The sequence below is a fragment of the Melanostigma gelatinosum genome (genome assembly GCF_949748355.1).
Source record: "Melanostigma gelatinosum genome assembly, chromosome: 18".
NCBI lineage: Eukaryota > Metazoa > Chordata > Actinopteri > Perciformes > Zoarcidae > Melanostigma > Melanostigma gelatinosum.
Genome location: NC_136651.1, coordinates 2,666,700 through 2,687,360, shown reverse-complemented (window position 1 = coordinate 2,687,360; position 20,661 = coordinate 2,666,700). Strand labels below are relative to the sequence as shown.

Here is a 20,661-nt window from a genome sequence, read left to right as displayed (position 1 = left end):
GGCTGAACTGTGTGTATTGTAATCAAAGTGGTAAATTGGTATTTCTTCAGTGCGATAACTGTTTTTTTCTTTACCGTGGTCGTATCTGTGAACCAGCGTTTTATTCCTCTAGAGTCTTTATATTACAGCGTTTTTAAGCCAAGAATGCATTTGTTCAGTTTGTCTAACAGAACTGCTTCACATCCTTTAAACTTCCATGAAGTGTTAACGTGGAGAGAAATAAACACGAAACGGCAGCGTTTCCCTCACGAGTCGGCTTCCCTCTCTGATCTTCTTCCTCGTTCTCTGCAGCTGGTGGCCGGCAGTGTGGTGGTGGCCTTTGAGGAGGTGTGTCCGGACCGCATCGACCTGATCCATAAGAACTACAGAAAGCTGTGTAACCTGCTGGTGGATGTGGAGGAGTGGGGCCAGGTGGTCATCATCTCCATGCTGACGCGCTACGCCAGGACGCAGTTCACCAGTCCCTGGAAGGAGGTGACCAAAGCAGACCCAGATCCATAAAGTGACAAGATTCAATATTCAATTTGAGAGTTTGGGCAGTTTCAGCTCACAATAACCTGCTGAAAAACACTGTTTTAGTGCGATGCATTGTGCCTCTGTTGTGCGTCAGGGGGCCATGTTTGACGAGAACAGCGAGAAGACGTTCTATGAGTCGGACTCGGAGGAGAAGAAAGACCAGACGGAGGCAAAGCCTTACACCATGGACCCAGATCACAGGCTGCTGCTCAGGAACACCAAACCTCTGCTGCAGAGCAGGAACACGGCTGTGAGTTAGCAGGACACTTAAACACAGACACACAGAGCCATTAGGAGCAGGTGTGTGTGTGTGTGTGTTTGTGTGCTGCATTTTAAGCTGTCCGGAGGTATGAACATCGATCAAGGCCTCCGCTCGTATCTCAGCTCTGCCTCAGAGATAAAAGCTACACTAAAACTAGTTTAGTCCCGTATGGTCGTATAAACACTTTAAAACTCTCTTCCCCAGCAGTGATGCATTACAAGACACCTTTTCATACACAAATGCAACGCGCACACCTGGACACACACATAAAAACAGGATAATGCACACACACACACGCACACACAAAATAAAAAGCGATAACAAACCTAGTGAGTGCAGATCTCCATCACCCAGGAGCCTCAAGGTCTCTGTCGTTGTGTAGCAGCGGCAGGAAAAATGCTCCCAAATGAAAGTGTTGATTAAAATGTGACACTCGACAACGCGATGACGTCCTCCATCTTCATACAGATGAACCCTCTCCTTCTGCCTGCAACGATGGACACGCGTCCGCCTGCTATTTAAAGCCCTCTGAAAAACGACCTTCATCGTGTCGTGGGCGCCTTTTGTAGAGGAATGCATGTGAAGGAATTTTATTTCAGCTCTGATAGACGGGTGGAAAAGAAACCAATGGTGGTGTAATAATAACAGTAATAACAGTAATAATAATACTTTTAGGAGTGTCTAAAAAACATAAAATCAAGGAAAAGTAACGTGTAAAGTTGACTAAAAAACACAACCTACAAGCAGCGGTGGAATGTAACTAAGTACATGTATTCTGAGTTACTTTCGTATTTCCGTTTTATGAAACTTTATACTTCTCCTCTACTACGTCTCAGACTTTTGCTGGTAGTGGAGTATTTATACAGAGTAGTACCGGTATTAGTACATTTACATCAGTAAAAGATATGAATACTTCCTCCACCACTGCCTACGAGCTGTACAATGTTCTTCAGAGGGATTAGAAGGTGTTCTGACTGTGTTGGTGTGTTTTAGGTGGTGATGTCCGTCGCTCAGCTCTATTGGCATTTGGCTCCTCAGCATGAAGTCAACATTGTCACCAAGTCACTGGTTCGACTGCTGAGAAGCAACAGGTAAAAAAACACATCAAATATATACATCTATGAACGCTGCCTTCTCCTGAGTGAGCTCTGTGACCGACCGTCGTTTGACACAGAGTTCACGTTGTCGACGTCTGAATGTTTTCTCTCTCTCGTGCACAGAGAGGTTCAGTACATCGTGCTGCAGAATATCGCCACCATGTCCATCCAGAGGAAGGTAAGTCTGCTGCTGGACAGCAGGACTCTCACGGTGCCGTGATGCTCTGACGCAGGCTCCTCTGATAACATGAGTTCTCTCTCCAGGGGATGTTTGAGCCCTTCATGAAGAGTTTCTATGTGAGATCTACAGACGCTACGCACATCAAAACACTGAAGGTAAATACTGCTTCATCACATATGATGAATGAGGGTCAATAAGACTTTGAGCTTGTGAAATGGTGTTTAGAAAATAATTTCACAGCTTATGGTTGCGTATTATCCTCTTTAAGCCTGTGGGGGGAAACAAGCTGCAGGATCATTTCAGGTTTGTATGCAACAGATTGGTTGTGGTAGAATAAAATGCATGAATTATATCAACTGTGAAGTTACACAAAGAACTGCTGTTGTGAACAGAGTACAGATTCATAACTGCACGAAACTCTTCTTCCATAGTGACACCGAAGTTACTCTTACATTTAAGTTAAATGGACAAAACCGAGGCTGAACGTGGAGCAGTTCAGCTTTCTGGAAGCAATACAGCTGAAGTAACGTGTATGGAAGAGTCTGGACATTTTATTAACGCTCCCCTGTGGTTCTTGTAGCTGGAGATCCTGACCAACCTGGCCAATGAAGCCAACATCTCCACTATCCTGAGGGAGTTTCAGGTTTGAGTTCAGTCAACCTTGAGAAAATGGCATTACTCTTCCTGTGTGTATTTGAACCAGTTGTCCTTTCCTCACCCTCCTCTTGTCTTTTTGTTCAGACCTACGTGAAGAGCCAGGACAAGGCGTTCGCAGCAGCCACCATTCAAGCCATCGGCCGGTGTGCCACCAACATCTCCGACGTGGCCGACACTTGTCTCAACGGTCTGGTGCTGCTGCTTTCCAACAGAGACGGTAAAAAGCCTTCACTGACGACAGATATCTCAGTGTTTGCCTTCCTCTGTATATTACAGCGATAGTTCAGATTTTTGCTGCGATTGTCTGTCTTTCTATGACAACTTCCAGTCTTGTCTTTGCAGAGACGGTGGTGGCGGAGAGCGTGGTGGTGATCAAGAAGTTGCTTCAGACTCAGCCCACCCAGCACAGTGAGATCATCAAACACATGGCCAAGCTCTTCGACAACATCACGGTGCGGTTCATCCTCGGATCATTCAACACCAGAGTTTAGACGGGACCAAATGCTCAAACGTGTCATGCTTGTAATCTGAGTAACTGTTGTGTTTGTCCCCTGAACTTGCAGGTCTCCATGGCCCGAGCCAGCATCCTGTGGCTGATGGGCGAGTACTGTGACAGGGTGCCAAAAATTGCCCCTGATGTGCTCCGTAAGATGGCAAAGACTTTCACGGCAGAGGAGGACATCGTCAAGCTGCAGACGGTCAACCTAGCAGCCAAACTCTACCTGACCAACTCCAAGCAGGTACATTAAGTACCAAGAGACATTCTCATGTGTTCACCCGGACATTGAGCAGATATGGTGCTGCAGTCGCGCTACTGATGTCCGCAATTAGCAGTTGCATGATTAAGTATTAGAAAAAGAGAGATGATTCAGATTCCTGTTCTCTAAATATGGCGATGTCTTGCGGTAAATGTTCACACTTCTGCAACCTCGGAGCTAAATGCTCAGTTTAAATGCAGAGCTGTGAACGAGACAGCGTTAACGTAATGGAGCATCTCCGAGCGCCGCTCTGTTTACAGGCCCATTCGCTGTGATGGGGGTGATTTCGGCCTCTGAGCCGGGTTTATGAGCCCAGGCGCTGCCTCCTCAAACGAGCACATCATTACACCTCCTGCTCCTCGTAATGTGTCGGCGGAGGAAACGCAAAAGACAATTCAGGGTTCTAATGCTGCTGTTTTCATGTCTGCCTGAATATATACCGGTATGTCACTGCAAGTCCTCCGTCTTTATGTTTTGGGCCAGAGGAAGAGTGGACCAAAATGTGTGAATGAAGGATTTATTGATCTTTGGGAATAGGGACGAGGATTGTACATTTTAGTGGACATGCTTATTCTCGTTCTTGCCCGTATTTAGATGAGAAGATCGATACCACTCATGTATGATCCCTAAGTACAGAACTGGCGACAGTTAGCTTAGCTTAGCATAAAGACTGGAAACAGGCCGGCTCCATCCAAAGTTCCAATTATTAAATTATGAAAGGAATTAAATGCTGCAGCTTCTGTATTTCCTCAGTGACTTGGTGTTTACTTGACGTGCAGACGGCTCTCGGAAACCAAACAAATAAATCTCTAACCTAAAATATCGATCTATTCTTCTTATAAAGAGTTTTCTTTCTGCTCTCCTGACTCAGTTTCATAAACAACCGATCTTTACTCTTAAATGTTTGCCTTTTATCGTTGTCCGCTGTCGTCCCCCCCCAGACTAAGCTGCTGACCCAGTACATCCTGAACCTCGGCAAATACGACCAGAGCTACGACATCAGAGACCGAACCCGCTTCATAAGGCAGCTCATAGTGCCCAACGAGAAGAACGGCGCCCTCAACAAGTACGCCCGGCGCATCCTGCTGGCCCCCAAACCGGCCCCGGTGCTCGAGTCCGCCTTCAAAGGTACTTCCTCCACCGACCTGTTGTTCTTACCCGAGCACATATTAAATCCTCTAAATAGGTTTAATATTTAACATTGAATACCTTTCCCCCGTTTGGTAATCCATCTAAAGCCACTGAATCCACATTAGCTGGACCTCTATTTCTATCTATTTATTTCCACTCGTATGCAAAGTTGATTCAGCGGCGGTTTTATTATTCTGTGTGTATGTGTCTCTGAAGGGCAGTTGGGTCAGACCCCTTTACCTTGGACAAATGAGATGGGTAAATTATTGAGCTAATGCGAACCTTTTTCAGACACTCGGAGGGAAAAAATATCTCCCTCATTTAGCTCTCTCTCTCGCTCTCGCTCTCCTTCCCCCCCCCCCCCTTGACAAAAGGGACAGAAACTGCCTCCCACAACATTAGAATTCAGAGGCGGTTTGCACCGACTGGATGTTTATGGAAAGCGTTAACCACCCCTGTCATTCTTAATATCCACAACTCAACGCTGTTTTTTCTCTTTTTGGTTTGCAAAGCACAGTTTTTAGAGCACACCTCCCAAAGGCACAGCCACTGATTATCTTCCTGCGTTAGAGAGAGAGAGAGAGTAAAACAGAGAGCTGATATTAGCATCATGTGGATGCATCTTCTGTTAAAGATCTCTATATGTAAACAGTGACATTAAGCCACTGGGTCCAGACTTGGGTGACTTTGAATCATCTTCTATTTGCTGAAACTTTTAGTTTCTTTTCCATTTCTTTAAAATGACCTCCTCCTCTTGCCTTTCACCACTCTCATTGTTTGTCAGATCGAGACCGTTTCCAGCTGGGCACTCTCTCCCACAGCATCAACAGTAAAGCCGCCGGGTACCAGGAGCTCTCCGACTGGCCGGCTGTTGCTCCTGACCAGTCTGTGAGGAACGTGGAGGTCATTGAGCCAGTAAGAAGTCCACCTTCCTGACACACTACGCTTCATGGTTTTACTTCTTCCACTGACTCTCACCACGTTCTCTCTCCGTGTCTCTCATTATGCCTGACACACATTAATGAGGCGGCACTCGGGCTTCACAATATATCTTTTCAGCATCTGATTTAATTGTGCCCGACAGCTTTTGAGTAACTTTGCTGAAAGCGACCAGCTGTTTTAGGGAGTTATTAGTGACCCAGATTTAAAGATGTACTTCTTCAGGCGGCACCGGTGGGCTCAGAGCAGAGAGACACAAACAGAGACGTCACCAAATATCCACAGACGGACGAATGCATTGTTGGTTTTCATGGGATGTGTTGATGTTAAGAGGAAACCTAGAATAACAGCATAACAGATCATTGAACTGTAAAACACACAGTAGGAAATACACAAAGAGGACGCAGCAATGACAACAACAAACAGAAATGTACAAATGAACAGATCGAATGATTAGTGGGCCAAAGAGGCCGGAGAATGAAGATGTGTCTTGAGTCCAACCTTTCAAACCTGCCGGTGGGTTTTGGGGTTCAGAGGTTTAACTCTGAGGTTTCTTTGCTCGTGACTTCACATATGAAGTGAGGTCGGTTAGCTCACAGACGAGACGGCGTCTGAACTTAGACCAAAGATCATAACTTCAGGTTTGGAGCTGAAGCTGAAGGAAATGTTGAGCCTAGACTCAGAAGAACTGAGCGTAAAAGAAGACCAACGCTTTAGTGTGTAGTTTGACTGACGAGAAGCCTGATGCACGATTCTTTTCTGCACACTTATATTACTGCTTATGTTTGAATAAGACCTTCACTGGCCGACAACATGACCATTCCAACCTGCTTGGGGGGGGGGGGGGGGGTCATTCCTCCGTTCCATTCGGCCCAAAGACACAAACTTTTTGTGCCTTTTTATAAGTTTAAGAACAAAAATTAAAATAAATCCAAAGAGCTTTGTTTTTCAGTGAGGGATGTTATTGATTCTCTTTTTTTTCTCTGAGCACCAGCTTTATAATCGTTACTTTGTGGCAGCTAATGGGGATCCAAATACAACAATAAACAACAATAAAGCAGAACACAACGAGCACTTCAACTTTAACTTTATTCCTAGTTTTCAATAGAAGGTTAATTTAACAGAAACGATATCTGGTAACGTGGGAAATCTGTGTTGTCCTGATTGAGTTAATTGACTTATTCTATTACCTCTTAGTGAAGCGATTGAGAGGTGTTCATATCCACTATAACGTCTACATGCTTCACTCTTTGCTTTGTGTGAATCGTTGAGTCTGTAAGCAAATCAGTTTCCTTCACATTAAACAACAACAAAGCAAAAACAATCGGACAACACCGCTGAATAACCCTCACTTCCCTCCAATATTTCTGATCAGGTGCAAGAGGGGGCACCGCTAGTTGGGAAGACCAAGAAACCCAAATCCACTGAGAAGTTCTACTCGGACGATGAAGAGGAGAAAGAAGAGGAAAGATCAGAGAGCAGTGAAGGCAGCAGCAGCAGCAGCAGCAGTGAAGGTTTGTCTGACAGATAGATGAACGTCCTGCTGTTAGTGAGTTAAAGTTACAATTCTTAAGATTTCTGCTTGATTTGATGACACCGGTGGTCACTGATGGTAACGGCAGCTGCAGTTTAACACTACATGTCCCAGAATTCCAAGCAGCAAACACTCAGAGAGCAGCTACTTTGTATTTGTATCGATGTGATTCATAGTCTTTCACAAAAAAGCACGTGGGAGTTTGTTGCCTTGCTGAGGATTACAAACAGTGATGCTGGATTGTGTGCATGTCTAATTTGTTTGTGTGCGTGTGAATGCAGTTTGAATCCTGGGTTAGAGTGGCGTACCCCGCCACCACCAATGAAAACCACTAGAAGTGATTACAGAATGTAAATACATTTAAGGGCTTTTGCCGACCGTAAAAGTGCTCAAAAAACAGTCTGATTTCGTGGAAATACGAGACTCATAACTTGACCGGGCTGATGTTTGACGTCTGTACAGAGTCGGGCAGCGAGAGTGAGGAGCAAAGCAGCGAAGAGTCGGACAAGACCTCCAGCGACTCTGGAAAGAGCTCCAGTGGATCTGAAAAGAGCTCCAGTGAGTCTGAATCCGAACAAAAGAAGAAGAAAAAGACCAAGAAGGCACCGAAGAAGAATGGCAAGACGACTGCTGCTTTCAGGTACAGTGTGACTTCTGAAAGCAGCACTTTGCTTCCCCGTGTGTCCAGATGTTACCCGTTTCTTTCCCTTCTTACCTCTTTAACTAATTAGACGTGTGCGTGCGTGTGCTCGTGAGACTCGTAGTCAACAACAAATGTGATCAGTGCTTTGCTGCATCAATAAGCTCAAACCTCCATCTGTTCACAGCTTCAGCCGTTTTGATAATCTACATGACAGCCCACCTTCTGTCATGTTACTTCTTTCTGTTCATCAGGAGAAATCTGACATCCTGCAGGATTTGGATTCTTATACTTGCTGGATTTTTATGTCCGTACACCGACAGAAAGGAGACATTTGAGGGTTTGTTCAGATTTACCAAAACAACACGAGCCAACACACAGATCAAGGCAGCGGTCGACCAGCAACCCCCGTGTTCTGCGAGGAAAAAATGATGGTTTAAGGAGTCTTGTGGCAAGAGAGCGTCGATAACGGCTTCAGACGGCTTTACAGAAAGTAAAGCTGTGAAAATATTCAAAAATAGCTTACACTTTAACTGATATTGTTTTTTTAGGTGTCTAAAATAATGTGTCAAGATAATACCCATAGTACATCGCAATATAGTAACAAATACATTTGGAATTTGGGAAACAAAATGACAAAGACCCGGAAATGTTAGACAACACAACTAGATGTTGCTAAACAACCCAAATAAAGAAAGCTTTGAATTAAGGCTGGAATATATGAAGAAAAATCAAATATCACGATATCTTTGACCAAATACCTCGACACAGATATTGCGACGATATTGAAGCGATATTTGACATCCGTAATGTGGTTAAAGTCAAATAATAGAAGCTAGAACAGTTTGGTAAGTTCATAATATGACATCATTTTACTGTGATGCAGATTTTGAAATCAGAAAAAGACAACTTCAGACAATATCGAGTCGAATATCACGACATCGATATAAAATCTATATATTGCCCCCAGTCCTTCTTTGAATGAGAATTCTTCATTCAGTCCCAACATTTAATGAACAATGAGAGTTTAACAACACCAGATAACCAAATCTCAGTAACAGATTCACCAAAATGAATCCAAATCCGTGTTTTCAGAGAGGAGACTAAATCGTATCGTCTGTGAGCCGTACACACCTATTGTTCTATATGTGTATTTATATATGTATTTATATATATATATACATATATATACACACCTTCTCGCTCTATCCCTCACACACAGAGAGATACATCAAACTGGCAGAGCTGCTAGAATATCGTTAGCGTGAGTTCCATTAACAAGCTAATCAAGGAGAATCTTCCTCCAGCAGCGTAACCCACATTTACATGGCTAATGGATAATGACTTCTGATTGGTCATTTAGCGGCCCGGTGTTGCCAATGAATGAGATTTGAGTCATTACTGCCGAATATGCTCGCGTACGCTCTGTGACACACACGGGCGCATTTAGCTTCTCGTGCGCTCGGCTGCGAGCGGTTCGCTCGCGGACACACAGACGCACACGGAATTGTACCTGATTTCACTGTGTGACAGGCCGCCGGCTGACCCTGTTCTCTCCATTAGAGAGTGTAATTAGAGCAACTCACCCCGGCGCTCAGACACACACACACACAGGGTAATTAGAGCAGCTCACCCCAGTGCTTCCACAACAAACACGGCATAATGCCCTCATTATGGCCCAGTCATTTCAGGCAGGGGCCTAATCAGGCCCACAGTGATTTATATCACTTTTTCCTGTTCGCAGCAAATGAAATCTGTAGGCCAAATTAATACTGGCTTTTCATCATCGCCCAAGTTAAAAAGCCAGTTACCGTCACAATTCCCCTCATTAATTTAACGGCTGAAAATCGCAGGCAGGCGGAGTAAACACTCATTATCGGGACAAATTGAAGAGGGACGGAGGCAAGTGAAAGAGAGAGGAGAAAGATGGAGAACGCAGCATTGAATTAACTTCACAGAACGAAAACAACAGATTGATCGCTGTTGTTCTGACCGGGCCGCGCTTCAGCTCTCAGTTTGGGTGGAAATAACAAAAAGAAAATGTTATTCAAACTAATTATAGGTTTTTTTTTGTTCAAATGGACGCTGTAGATGTGATAAAAACAAAGTCAACGTGCAGTGATGTTCCTTTCATACATGTAATCTGTTGCTTGTTTTGATTCCACGTGTTTCAGCGACTCGGATGAAAACGGAAATGGACCCGTAGCCCGAGACGGCAGCACATCGGCCGACAGCTCCTCCGGCTCAGAGACCGACGACTCCGATTCAGACGCCCCCCCAACGCAGCAGAAGAAGAAGAGCGACGTGAAGTCCAAACCCAAGGTGGCGCTGGGATTTAGTCGGGTCCATTAGGATCTCAGATGAACTGTTGGGTTAACTGAGTAACAGAACGGTTCCTATAAAAACTACAAACATGTTGCACAACTCTTCACCAGAGCGCCGCGCTTTAATCACGAGATGTTTTCAGCCGTCCTGACTTCATGAGGATGGAGTCTACGGTTGCGTCCAGTTTATTGATCAGTTCCGGACGACGAGTGGGGGGGTAATATTCAGTCATCTGAATAGGCCCAATTCACGGCAATGTCTCTTCAAAGTCTGGATTCTTGTGATAGAATCGCGATTCTGGGCTAAAATCACAAGTATTTCCTTATTGCTGAATCCAGTGCAGGAGTAATACACGACATGCATGTGTGATGAAGTTGACTCAACCCTGTGAGGGGGTGTGAGGGGGTTTTTCTCGTAAATTTGAGACTTGAATCTCAGGAAATTTTGGTTTTTCACACAAATCTTGGTTTTAATACTCAGAGAATATTCATGATCTTTTCTTGAAACTCTACGTCTTTGATCTCAGAGAATATCCAGGTTTTATTTCTCATAAATTTAGGTTTCTAATCTTGGAAATTATATTTTTTTCTCGAAATATCCTTGTAGGAGGAGCAACGACACTGTAAGAGATGTTACTATCGTTACGCGAATTTCAACTTCTATGTTAAACTGAATGCAATTATAGTTAATGCGTGTGTCAAACTATAATGTATGTTTATCCCTGGGCTCAAATATTCTACAATTATACACGTTTAAACCGTGTAGAATCTGATATCTGTACAAACAGGATTGATGGAGAAGCTCTTGTTTTGGCTCTCTGCTGTTCAACTGTAGAAACACCAGGTTCTCCTGGGAGTTGTAGTTCCTGAGGCACACACTCTCTCTCTCACTCACACACACACACGTGGAGAGAGCGTCAAAATCACAATTAATTTCGCGGGATATAATTTTGCTCCCGTGTTGTTTCATTCGCTCCCTTTTCTTTCCTCCCTCACCGGCTTCTTCTAACCTGCTTTGCTCCTCACGTTATTTCTCACCCTCCACTTTCCTCTTCTGCACTATGAAATTCTCATTTCGTACAGTTTGTCATTTGGACACAGCCTATGAATTATGCATCTTTCTTCCGCTCCTCTTGCTCTCTCAGACCTCCGTTTGCTGACACGGTTTCCGTCTCTATTCCCGCCGACCGAGCGTCGATCAGAGAAGATCTGATAAGATGCGGCTTCTAACTTTACTGTTTGTTTTCTCCTCACTTATTCCTCCTCCTGTTTGGTTTGTGCCCTCCCGTCGGCTCAGCCCGGAGGACGCAGAGTGGAATTTTATGGTTCTTTATGTGACGTGAAAGCAGCCGTGGCCGGTTAGGAGCGTCTGCAGAAAGGGCGATAAAAGCGCTCGTATGTTTAAATGCCTTTTTTATTGTGGCGCCGCGTGCTGTAATTCCCACAAGTCAACACCTGACAGGCCCGCCTCACGCGCACGGGGCGGCCTGTATCGGTTGTGACACGACACTGTGCATGACTGGCCATTGGAAAAGATTCCAGACGTGTTGCATATAAGTGCAGAGTGTCTGTTTTTTGGGGGGATGAATGTGTCATGTCTCCAGAGACACTGCCGGCACAATTGAAACGTTTCGCAACGCACAATTTCATTACTTTTGTTTTGAAGTGGTCTTCTTCTCTGCTGCTCGTCGTCATGTTGCTGTGTTTGATTTCCAGGTGAAAGGGAAGTCCGAGAAGGAAGTCTCTTTGCTGGATCTAGATGACTGTGAGTCTATCTGCACCTTTACCGCTGTTAATTACTCCATTTTTGTCTGTCGTTTTTATGGTTAATGACCAAAAAAGTGGATTAAATCAACTTTGCAGTTCCTCTCAGCTTGTTTCGGTTTCACGGCTCGCAAATTCTGCTCACAAAAGACCCTGTTTTCAACGACAACAGGCAAACAAAGCTCTGAATGAAATGTCTTCTACCTGCCCAACAACAAATAGACGGAGAACGTTGGCAAACTCCCAGAGAAGAAAATCGAGCGTCAACCGTTACATGACCAAGATATCGTTCTCTGGAGCTGAAGAGAGTTTATACAAGAGTGAATATTGGGCTTTAAATTTGTCCGGTGGCCAGATCCAAATGTGTAAATAGATCATGTTTACACTCATTAAGTTAAACATTAACTTCATACGGCAGTGGTGGATAGCTACCTGTGGGCCTGATCTCACCCTTCAACGGAAAAACACAAACTACCTAATTGAACCTAATTGCAGTGCGGACGTTTGTTTTAAGTTGATATGTTAGTTGACAAACAGCTTTAAAGCCCCCGCGTGCAGAATGTAAAGATTCTTGTCTTTGTCTCCCCCTAGTGGCTGTATCAATACAAGACACTGTGTCAGACGGCAACGCGTAGTGTCTTTAACAAGCTTCTGCTTTTCAGTTTCTCCTGCACCCACGAACGCACCGAAGTCTTCGGTCGTCTCTTCGTCCCTGCTGTCCGACCTCGAGGGCCTTTCTCTCTCCATCACCTCCTCCACCATGCAGGTTAGTGTGTGTGTGTGTGTGTGTGACACATTTCCTCCATCCCCGTGTGTTGAGAGTCGATTGTTCCTCTTCTGTCTGACACTGACAGAAACAGCGGAGTGCCGTATGAGCTGCTGGAATGAGCTTCTCTCCCTTGTGGAACATTTTTACGCTCCCAGACGCCGACCATTGACCTTTTCTGCCTTCTTATATTTATAGCCCGTGAGGACGGCACAACTGCTCTTCCTGTTTCCTGTATCTCTTATAGTCTGTCTTTCTCGCCCCTCGCTGTCTTCTTGCTCTCCCACACCGTTGAAATCTATTTCTGTGTCTCATCTATAAGTCCGCCCTCTCTGTTTCTCCCCCCCCCTCTCTCTTATCTCCCTCCTCCTCTCTGTCACCTTCCATCTCTCTCTGTCAGATGTTGTGTCCCTTGTGTCTCGGTGTTGTGTATATCTGATGGTTGACCTTTCCTAGTGTGACGGCTCCTTTCTCTCCTCAGTATGTGAGCGACTCTGCACGTCTGTATGTTTTCTGTCTTGTCTTTTCTTTTCTTCCCCTCGGGAGGAACAAATGTCCAGAGCGTTGTTTCTGCTGCTGCTATCTGTTTTGTGTCTCTGCTGTTTGGAGGTTTTGAATCAGAACAGTTGTGTCTGTTTTTACATGTTCGACATGTGCTTTTAATTTGAAAATGTACTTTAAATTGGTTTGCTGTTAATAGTTTACGCATAACTATAAAATGGGGCTGCAGGTAGCGATTCATTTACTTTTTTTTTTATTAATCATGCAATCGGTTGAAGATTTGCCCAGAGCGCAAGGTTTTGTTTTAGCAAGGAGTAAAAACCAAAATATATTACATTTGCCCTCAATTCAGTAAATAATTAATTGATAAACATGATTTTTTTAGCCAACTGACTTGTCCATTAATCACCTAAAAGGTGCTCTTCTACAATACTCAGGTCTGAACTTGACCACATTGGGTTTTCCTTCTTAAATACATTTATTTGTTTATTTTCTTGTACATCTGGTGCCGGTATCACAGTGTTCCTAGGAGATGCTAATTGAGAACACCCGTCCCTTTAAGGGCTTTTATAGTATTTTATATATTAAGTTAAGTTTGTACCACTCGGGCCTCGGTTATACTCTCCGCAAGGACGGTCGTAGGCTTTGATCCCGCTTTAGTTTTTGCGTTATTACCAGACTCAGGGAGTGGTGCGCGTTTACGTCTCTGTAGAGTTACATCAGAGAGCAAAGGTTTGACATTTTGAGGAACAATGCTTGTTTGCTCTCTTGCCTAAGAGTTAGATGAGAAGATCAATACGGCTCTCTCAGAAATATGGATAATTAGCTTAGTCTGTAAGCACCTCTAAAGCGTATTCAGATTCCTTTAGTCTAATCGAAGGTAAACACTGGTGTGTTTGTGATAGAAACGTCAAGACTTTTCGTTAAAGATGCTTTAAAAGTGAGTCAGTGTTAACTTTCTACGGTGAACGATGAGTTCGCTGCATGTAGACCGACGTGTTCTCACCGTCTCCCTCCTCTCTGCCCCGTACTCTAGCTTTGTGTTGAGTTATTCTATATTCTGAGCGTGCCCGCCTGTCTGTCAGTATGATTGACAGCTGCTCTCAGACCAGCGTTTATGCAGCGCGAGTCTTGTTAGTCACCCCCCCCCCCCTCCTCAGGTGAAGGCCGTGGAGTAATGGAGAATAGAAATGCAGATTAGAAAACAGGGAACTTTTTCGCACATCAACATCTGATTTAGAGTCAATTCTATGCATAAATACATGATGGGATTCATAGACAAGGGTAAATAACCTCCCCTTTATTCACACACACACACACACACACACACACACACACACACTGGCCCCTGTGTCATTTCTATCTCTCAGCAATCTGCCCACAGAGGCAGCGAGTGTGTCTCAGCTGAGCGCTCGGGCCCTTTTAGAGAATTACTGCATGGTTATCAAAGGCATTTAGATTAACCCTGGTCACTGTCTCTGACCCACCTCCTCTTCTGTCTCCTCCTCCCCGGTTTCTGCATGCTACCGCTCTCTCTAATAACATTTTGACATTAGGATCTCTCACAAATGCCTCTTAAATCCCCCCCTCCCTCCCTTAACGCGGCCCGAAACCTCTTCCGACCGCTGTCCGTGTGTGCGGCGGGGGCGGCCGAGGCTGATAACTTTTCATTCATAATTAGCGGTCGGCGAATGGGGCTGCTTTGGGGGGAAATTGAACTGTCAGCGGCGGGGCGTGCGGCGTTTGACCCCATCACGCCCAGAGGGGGCCATCATAATTTGTTCATTTGGTGTCCATCAGGCGGGCCTCCGCCTCCCCCGCCTCCCTCCTCACCCCTGTGACCTCCCCCGTAGTGGGCGCTCCGCGGGTTCACGTCTAATTATGAATCGGCAGAAGGACCCCCGAGCGCCGCGAATATAGCAGCGGCCTGCCCTCCGAAACCTCCCGCTGCCACTCAAACGGAGGAGATTGCCTCTTAAACAGGAATAAATGCCCTCGCAGACTGCGGCTGGATGCTTTGTTTTAATGCAGCATTTCTTTACCTCGTTTTAGTAACTCTGTGTGTCTGTGTGAGTGCGTGTTTATTTGTGTGTGTCGGCGTTTCGTCTTTTTTCTGTCTCCTAGTGTTTATGTCCCGAGGTGACGGAGGTCGAGACGGCGGTCCCTAAAAATCCTACTTATCATCCGTTTGTTTTCATCGTCCGCTGCATGCAAGTGAATTAGGGTCCTGAACATGAATGTGATGCCACATATGGATGTTGCATCTTATTTATGGTTAAGAACCGACATGAACACGTTGGTTTTATGCAGCTGGTGACTTCCTGTGAGGAAGTAAAAAACAATACGGTAGTTTAAAAAGTACTCCGTTAAAAGTACTTACAAGATCCTGCATTTAAAGTTTTACTTAAAATAAGACAACACTATGGATTTCATCTCAAGACAAATTAATTCTAGAAAAATGAAGAACCCAGTTCACTTAAAATAAACGACGGATTTTTTTACACTAACTTTTAGAAAATAAGACTCATGATTCAATAATGGAACGGGCTGAAAGTATATTATCCTTTGAAATGTAGAATAGAAGTATAAAGTAGCAGAAAAGTACCGGTACACTGGTTTCCTCCGTGTTCTGTAATGTTACTGTGTTTATAATGTACTTTAATCATTCACAAGTGAAATTACTCTACTTTAGATGGAAAGATAAGCCAGGTCGACAATAATCGTTTGTGATTAATATACAAAAAACGTCTTTTAAATATTCTGCTAACACAAAGAATCCGTTTGCTAACAATACTAGCAGAGCTGAATGAAGGACAATACTGTTTCTGAACAACAACCCTCTGTTATTCCTAATCTGCTTTAATGGAAAATTTCAAAAAAAAAATTAATCATTTTAAAACACCTAATTTCCTGACAAATTGGCATAAATGAAGTAACCTCTGTCTCTATGCGCCGGAGAGACTTCGTGTTACATTGAAGTAGTTTTCGGTGGCTGTAGTAACATTTACTTAATCCAATTTGCGGTCAAGGTCTTCGTGACGCCCCTCAATTAATTGTCATCTCCCGACTGAGGGGAACAATTAGGCCCTAAAGTCAAACACATGTCCCTTACCTTAATCCTCACAGCTCTTGTAGAGCATAATGAAATCCTGTCCGCGGTGTTGGTGGCTGAGAAACAGAAATGGATTTTCAATATGTGCCGGTACATCTCTGTGCTCCCCACGCCACTTTCTTTTTAAATTGGCCCTCTTATGCACACGGCACAAGGCTGCCCGGCTCCCGGTTAGCCCCCGTTTTCCTTTTTTGAATATGTCAGCGGGATTTTCAGGTCATTTGCCAGAGAGGATGCTGGGAGCGTGGCGTCCGGGGCCCTGAAGGTGACTGGTGTCTGTGTCATCCATCACGGGAGCTTCCTTTAAGTTGATGCATAATAGAGCCTCTCAATCAACTCCCCTCCCCTCGTTGTCACCTCCCTCCTTCCTGTCCGGGGCGGGAGGACGGGGGAGCCAAAAGAAAAGGAAGGGAGACTGACAGTGAAGTCAAGGTTACATCCTTCTTCTTCTCTTATTTACACTTGAGGTGTTCGTGTAGCAGGACAACAACGGCTGGACGAGTGAAGGGGGGGGGGGGGGGGGGCTCGTGTCAGGCTTTAACCGTCCACTGTGTCAAATTGGTGATAATAAGCCGTTTGAAGCCTCCGTCCCGTCCTCCGAGGACGACGAGCCGGGACCTTGAAGCAGGATGCGTCTGTCAGGGAGGTAAATCTCCGTCGCAAACATTATAGCCGGCTTTATCCACGGCGACTGCTCTGACACGCTCAGAAAGTGGCCCGATAAATATGCAGGCCGGCGGCGGCGTGACTGGAGGCGGCGCGGCGTTACGGCCCGCCAACAAATGTTTGTTTGACCTCCTCTTCCAGGCGCTCGGGCCGGTCTGAGCCCAGGAGACTCTGCTGCTCCGTCAAGGGGACGGTGATTGGACAGTTTGTTCTGTCACTTCTGCAGAAGATTGTTTCAGAGATGTTTTATTCTGGTGCCAAAAGGCTTAAAACCTGGAAAACAAGTCACAAATAAGATCAGCTGCCAGTTGATTATGTGCACTTAGCTAACACTAATGCATCCATTAATGGATGCCGCAGTTTGTGGTGCTTCATGGGTAATCGGAGAGCGGGTTTACATGCACTTTAGTGACCTGGTTACTGTAAATCAGCGTGCACATGCAGCAGGTTGATCCAGACTTTATTGTGGAGCCACGTCTGACTTATTCTCTCCGCAGTCGTCCTGACTTTTGAGTTCGAGCCCTGCGAAGTTTCAGAACTCAACAAATAAATCAAATAATACGCGGTGGAACCCGACTTCCTGAGATTTCTAGAAGACTTTAGATGGAATACAGCGATCTCCCGTCGTTCCTATTTTCTTTTTTATAAATGGGTATACTTATCCTTCAACAGGAACAGTCGTACAAGAACTTTACCCAAAACATATTGTCTGAAAGAAGCAACTTGTCCTGTAAATATTGAGTCAAAGAATGAGTAAACGGGATTGAGGAAGAGGCTTTTGAAGCCAACTTTCTACAATTTTGCAGTTTTTGCTCAATTGACCTCAATGTTGATGGAAATAGCTTCATGTTTTATGTCTTATTCCGTAGTAAACATATCAAAGCCTGCTGTTTCTCTCGTGTCTTGCTGCTCCACTTCACTGATCGTGAGTGTTTTACTTCTCGCCATGTGAAGCGAACGCATTGAAACTCGTCTCCGCGGCTTCTTGTCGTGCGTCAAACCGATTCTTCATCCTCGCACACACATCGTGACACTTCGTCGTCGGATGCCTCGTACATTTCTGACCCGAGTCGGAAACACGCTGCCAGCGTGTCCGGCTTCAACGACACAATGTGCCCTGACACCACTCAGCGCCTGCATGTTTCCACTGCGTTTCTTCATATCATATTATTAGTCATATTCAATTCGCTGAATTAGTTCACACCCTGTGCTTGATCGTTCTTCACTGTTTTGCTCTCGTTGTCACTCTTGCAACTTCTTGAGAAGTCAGATTTTTCACTTTCAGGCGTTAAATAGACATTTTTCAGTTTCTGAACTCATTTGCGCTGTTGTTGCCTCTGTGTCAGCGTATGGATCTACTGAGGTGCTAAGTGTTTTGGAGGGTGTGAAAAGGCTTCCTTCGCCCTGATGTTTTGAACTAATTAGTGCCGTCACTCAAGGCAGACGGACCTCTTTGACTTCAAGAAACAACCTTCAACGTAGTCCTACTTTTTGCGCTGCTTTTTAATATTTTGAGTGTTTGAGGTGTGAAGTTAATCCTCGTTCATGCGGACGTTGTCATGTTTGACAGGTCAACGCGTTGCGTGCTTTGTGTGGGCCGACCTCTGCTCTCTGACGAGAGCTGACAGTCGCCGCCGGCGAGCGTAAAACCTGAAAGTGTGAACAATGTTCCTCTGAGTAACGAGATGTTAATGTTTCGGGACAAAGAAAACGCCGCCACCGACGCGTCCGCCTCCTTTCTTTCCCGTAAGCCTCAAAGGTAATGTGATTTCCTGCCTCTGAAAAGGTAAAAGCCCCTGCGATCGGCAGGTTTTGGCCCATGCGGGCACTTGTGTTTCTATTCATTAGAGGTTGTTTTTATTCAGCCTGGTCGGACCGAGCATCCAGCCCATTTCCCTCTAACTGGGCTGATTGAGAACATTTCTTAAATGGGCTCGTCTTTAGCCCGCCGCCGTAATGAAGGGAGGGTTGGTGGGGAGTTACCAGTCAACCCTCGGTCCCACTTCACTCAGAAGTGCTGCATTCTTCCCGCTGAATGGACACGGAGAATTGCATGTGATGGAAAGACCGGAGATTCTTGCATTAATCTGTGCTTTTGTGTGAATGCATTTGCACTGTAATGTGCAAGGCGTCCCTGGATATATTGTGTTGATGTGGAGAGCCTGAGGCTTCTGGCCAATGTTCTGCATGTTTTTGTTTTTTCTGCTCCTGCTCTCAGGCTGTTGTTTCCAGCAGTGCTTAGTTGTTCGTAGATCACTCCAGGCAATACTGCAGCTTATTTCTCTGATAATCAAGAAGTTTCATGAAGCACAAAATCCCACTAGAGCCTCGCTCCCACTGGACAAAATACCCACTAACACTGGACCTTTGTCTTTAACATGGAAGTGAATATATTGTCAATAAAATCAACAGGGATTTGGGCAATTATTATAATTTGTTAACGTACAAAACATTCAATGAATATGCTCTCCTCAAGAGGATGATGGAATGGATGTTTGCTGAGGTTTATTCCTGTCTTCCATGCGTCCCTTCAGGTCACCACTCCGTCTTTTGGCCCCGTGAAAACCTACGAGCTGCTTCACCACATGACCGGGAAAGGTTTGTCAGCCAAGTACCATTTCCCCAGGCAGCCGTGTTTGTACCAGCCCAGCATGGTGGCTGTACAGGTCACACTGACCAACAGCTCAGACCACAGCCTGGAGGAGATCCACATCGGAGACCGAAGCCCGGCGAGCCTCAACATCCACTGCTTCAACACCATCGGTGAGTACGAGCTCCACACCTGTAAAATACACATCAAAAACCAGGGGAATCCAATAGTGCTTGTTTTAACTCCCCCCCCCTCTATAATGTAAACAACCACATGTATTACAATCTGTGCAACATGTGTCGTCTCGCCTCTTCATTCATGATGGCTTTCTGGAATGTCTACAGCTCCATGATTGTTTTCTCAGGCAGATATTAAATGATCATTTTAAAGCCTGTTTGCTATCACCTCAGCAAATAGCCCCCCCCCCCCCAACCTGAAAACAGCCAATATTACTTCGGCTAATCCCTGTTCATTAGTATCGATCAGGCAGAACAAACATGCGCCAATCTCCATATTTCTTATCACGGCGTTGCGTGATTGCTGCACTCCGTATAACATAAGACTGAGAACAGCGCTCCCTCAAGATTCTCCCCGTTTGTCCATGCCGGTGTGCGGTGGAGCACGTTAAAGCTGTCGATTGCAGGCGATTGATCGGGCATTGAAGGAACTCGAGCAGCCAAACAGTGGGTAATGTGGATCGATGGAAGCCCGGCTACTGTGAGCTGCTGGCTGGAGTTGGTGTTGATAAGTTGCAGAGGATGACAGACGAAGCGTTGTATGATGCTGTTTTGTGTTTGTTTGTCGAGGGGATGATAAATAACACGGCTTGTATTTAGTCCGAAATATTGCACATTGCTTTACTTAAAACACGTAATTTAGCTGTTTAAAATGAAATAGTATTTGTGATTTACTCGCTGTTTGATGTCTCCCTAAAGCGTGTGTGTGTATATATATATATGTATATATGTATGAAATAATCGGCCGTTAAATGCGCTCACAAAGCTACCAGACTCCGTTGACAGAAACAATCATTTTACCTTGCTAATCACTGTAAAACACAAAAAGGAAAGAAGTCTATCGCCCGTTTTCTTTTCCCGTGTTTGTAAGAGCGGCATCTACGTGCCAATGTTGGTGGAAAAGGATAAGTAGCTGACTACACTCTGACTTCCTGCTTTAACTTCGACCGACTTAACAAACGTGAAGCCGTGGCGTCTGTTAAATCA

The 20,661-nt window shown here is 45.0% G+C and overlaps 1 protein-coding gene across 2 annotated transcripts in view; it reads left to right on the top strand.

Annotated features, from left to right (window-relative positions):
• The window catches only part of ap3b1a (adaptor related protein complex 3 subunit beta 1a), a 45,330-nt gene that overhangs the window by 14,356 nt on the left and 10,313 nt on the right, over positions 1 to 20,661 (top strand). Inside the window, exons 7-23 of one of the 2 annotated variants that reach the window (XM_079288781.1) lie at positions 292 to 474; positions 611 to 766; positions 1,772 to 1,869; positions 1,999 to 2,053; positions 2,140 to 2,211; positions 2,637 to 2,699; positions 2,798 to 2,930; positions 3,056 to 3,165; positions 3,277 to 3,453; positions 4,413 to 4,599; positions 5,387 to 5,517; positions 6,917 to 7,055; positions 7,538 to 7,715; positions 9,890 to 10,037; positions 11,756 to 11,804; positions 12,466 to 12,569; positions 19,383 to 19,611. In XM_079288781.1, the coding sequence (XP_079144907.1) occupies positions 292 to 474; positions 611 to 766; positions 1,772 to 1,869; positions 1,999 to 2,053; positions 2,140 to 2,211; positions 2,637 to 2,699; positions 2,798 to 2,930; positions 3,056 to 3,165; positions 3,277 to 3,453; positions 4,413 to 4,599; positions 5,387 to 5,517; positions 6,917 to 7,055; positions 7,538 to 7,715; positions 9,890 to 10,037; positions 11,756 to 11,804; positions 12,466 to 12,569; positions 19,383 to 19,611 (2,212 nt within the window). The remainder of the gene's footprint in view (positions 1 to 291; positions 475 to 610; positions 767 to 1,771; positions 1,870 to 1,998; positions 2,054 to 2,139; positions 2,212 to 2,636; positions 2,700 to 2,797; positions 2,931 to 3,055; positions 3,166 to 3,276; positions 3,454 to 4,412; positions 4,600 to 5,386; positions 5,518 to 6,916; positions 7,056 to 7,537; positions 7,716 to 9,889; positions 10,038 to 11,755; positions 11,805 to 12,465; positions 12,570 to 19,382; positions 19,612 to 20,661) is intronic. The other variant, XM_079288782.1, reaches the window with a different exon arrangement.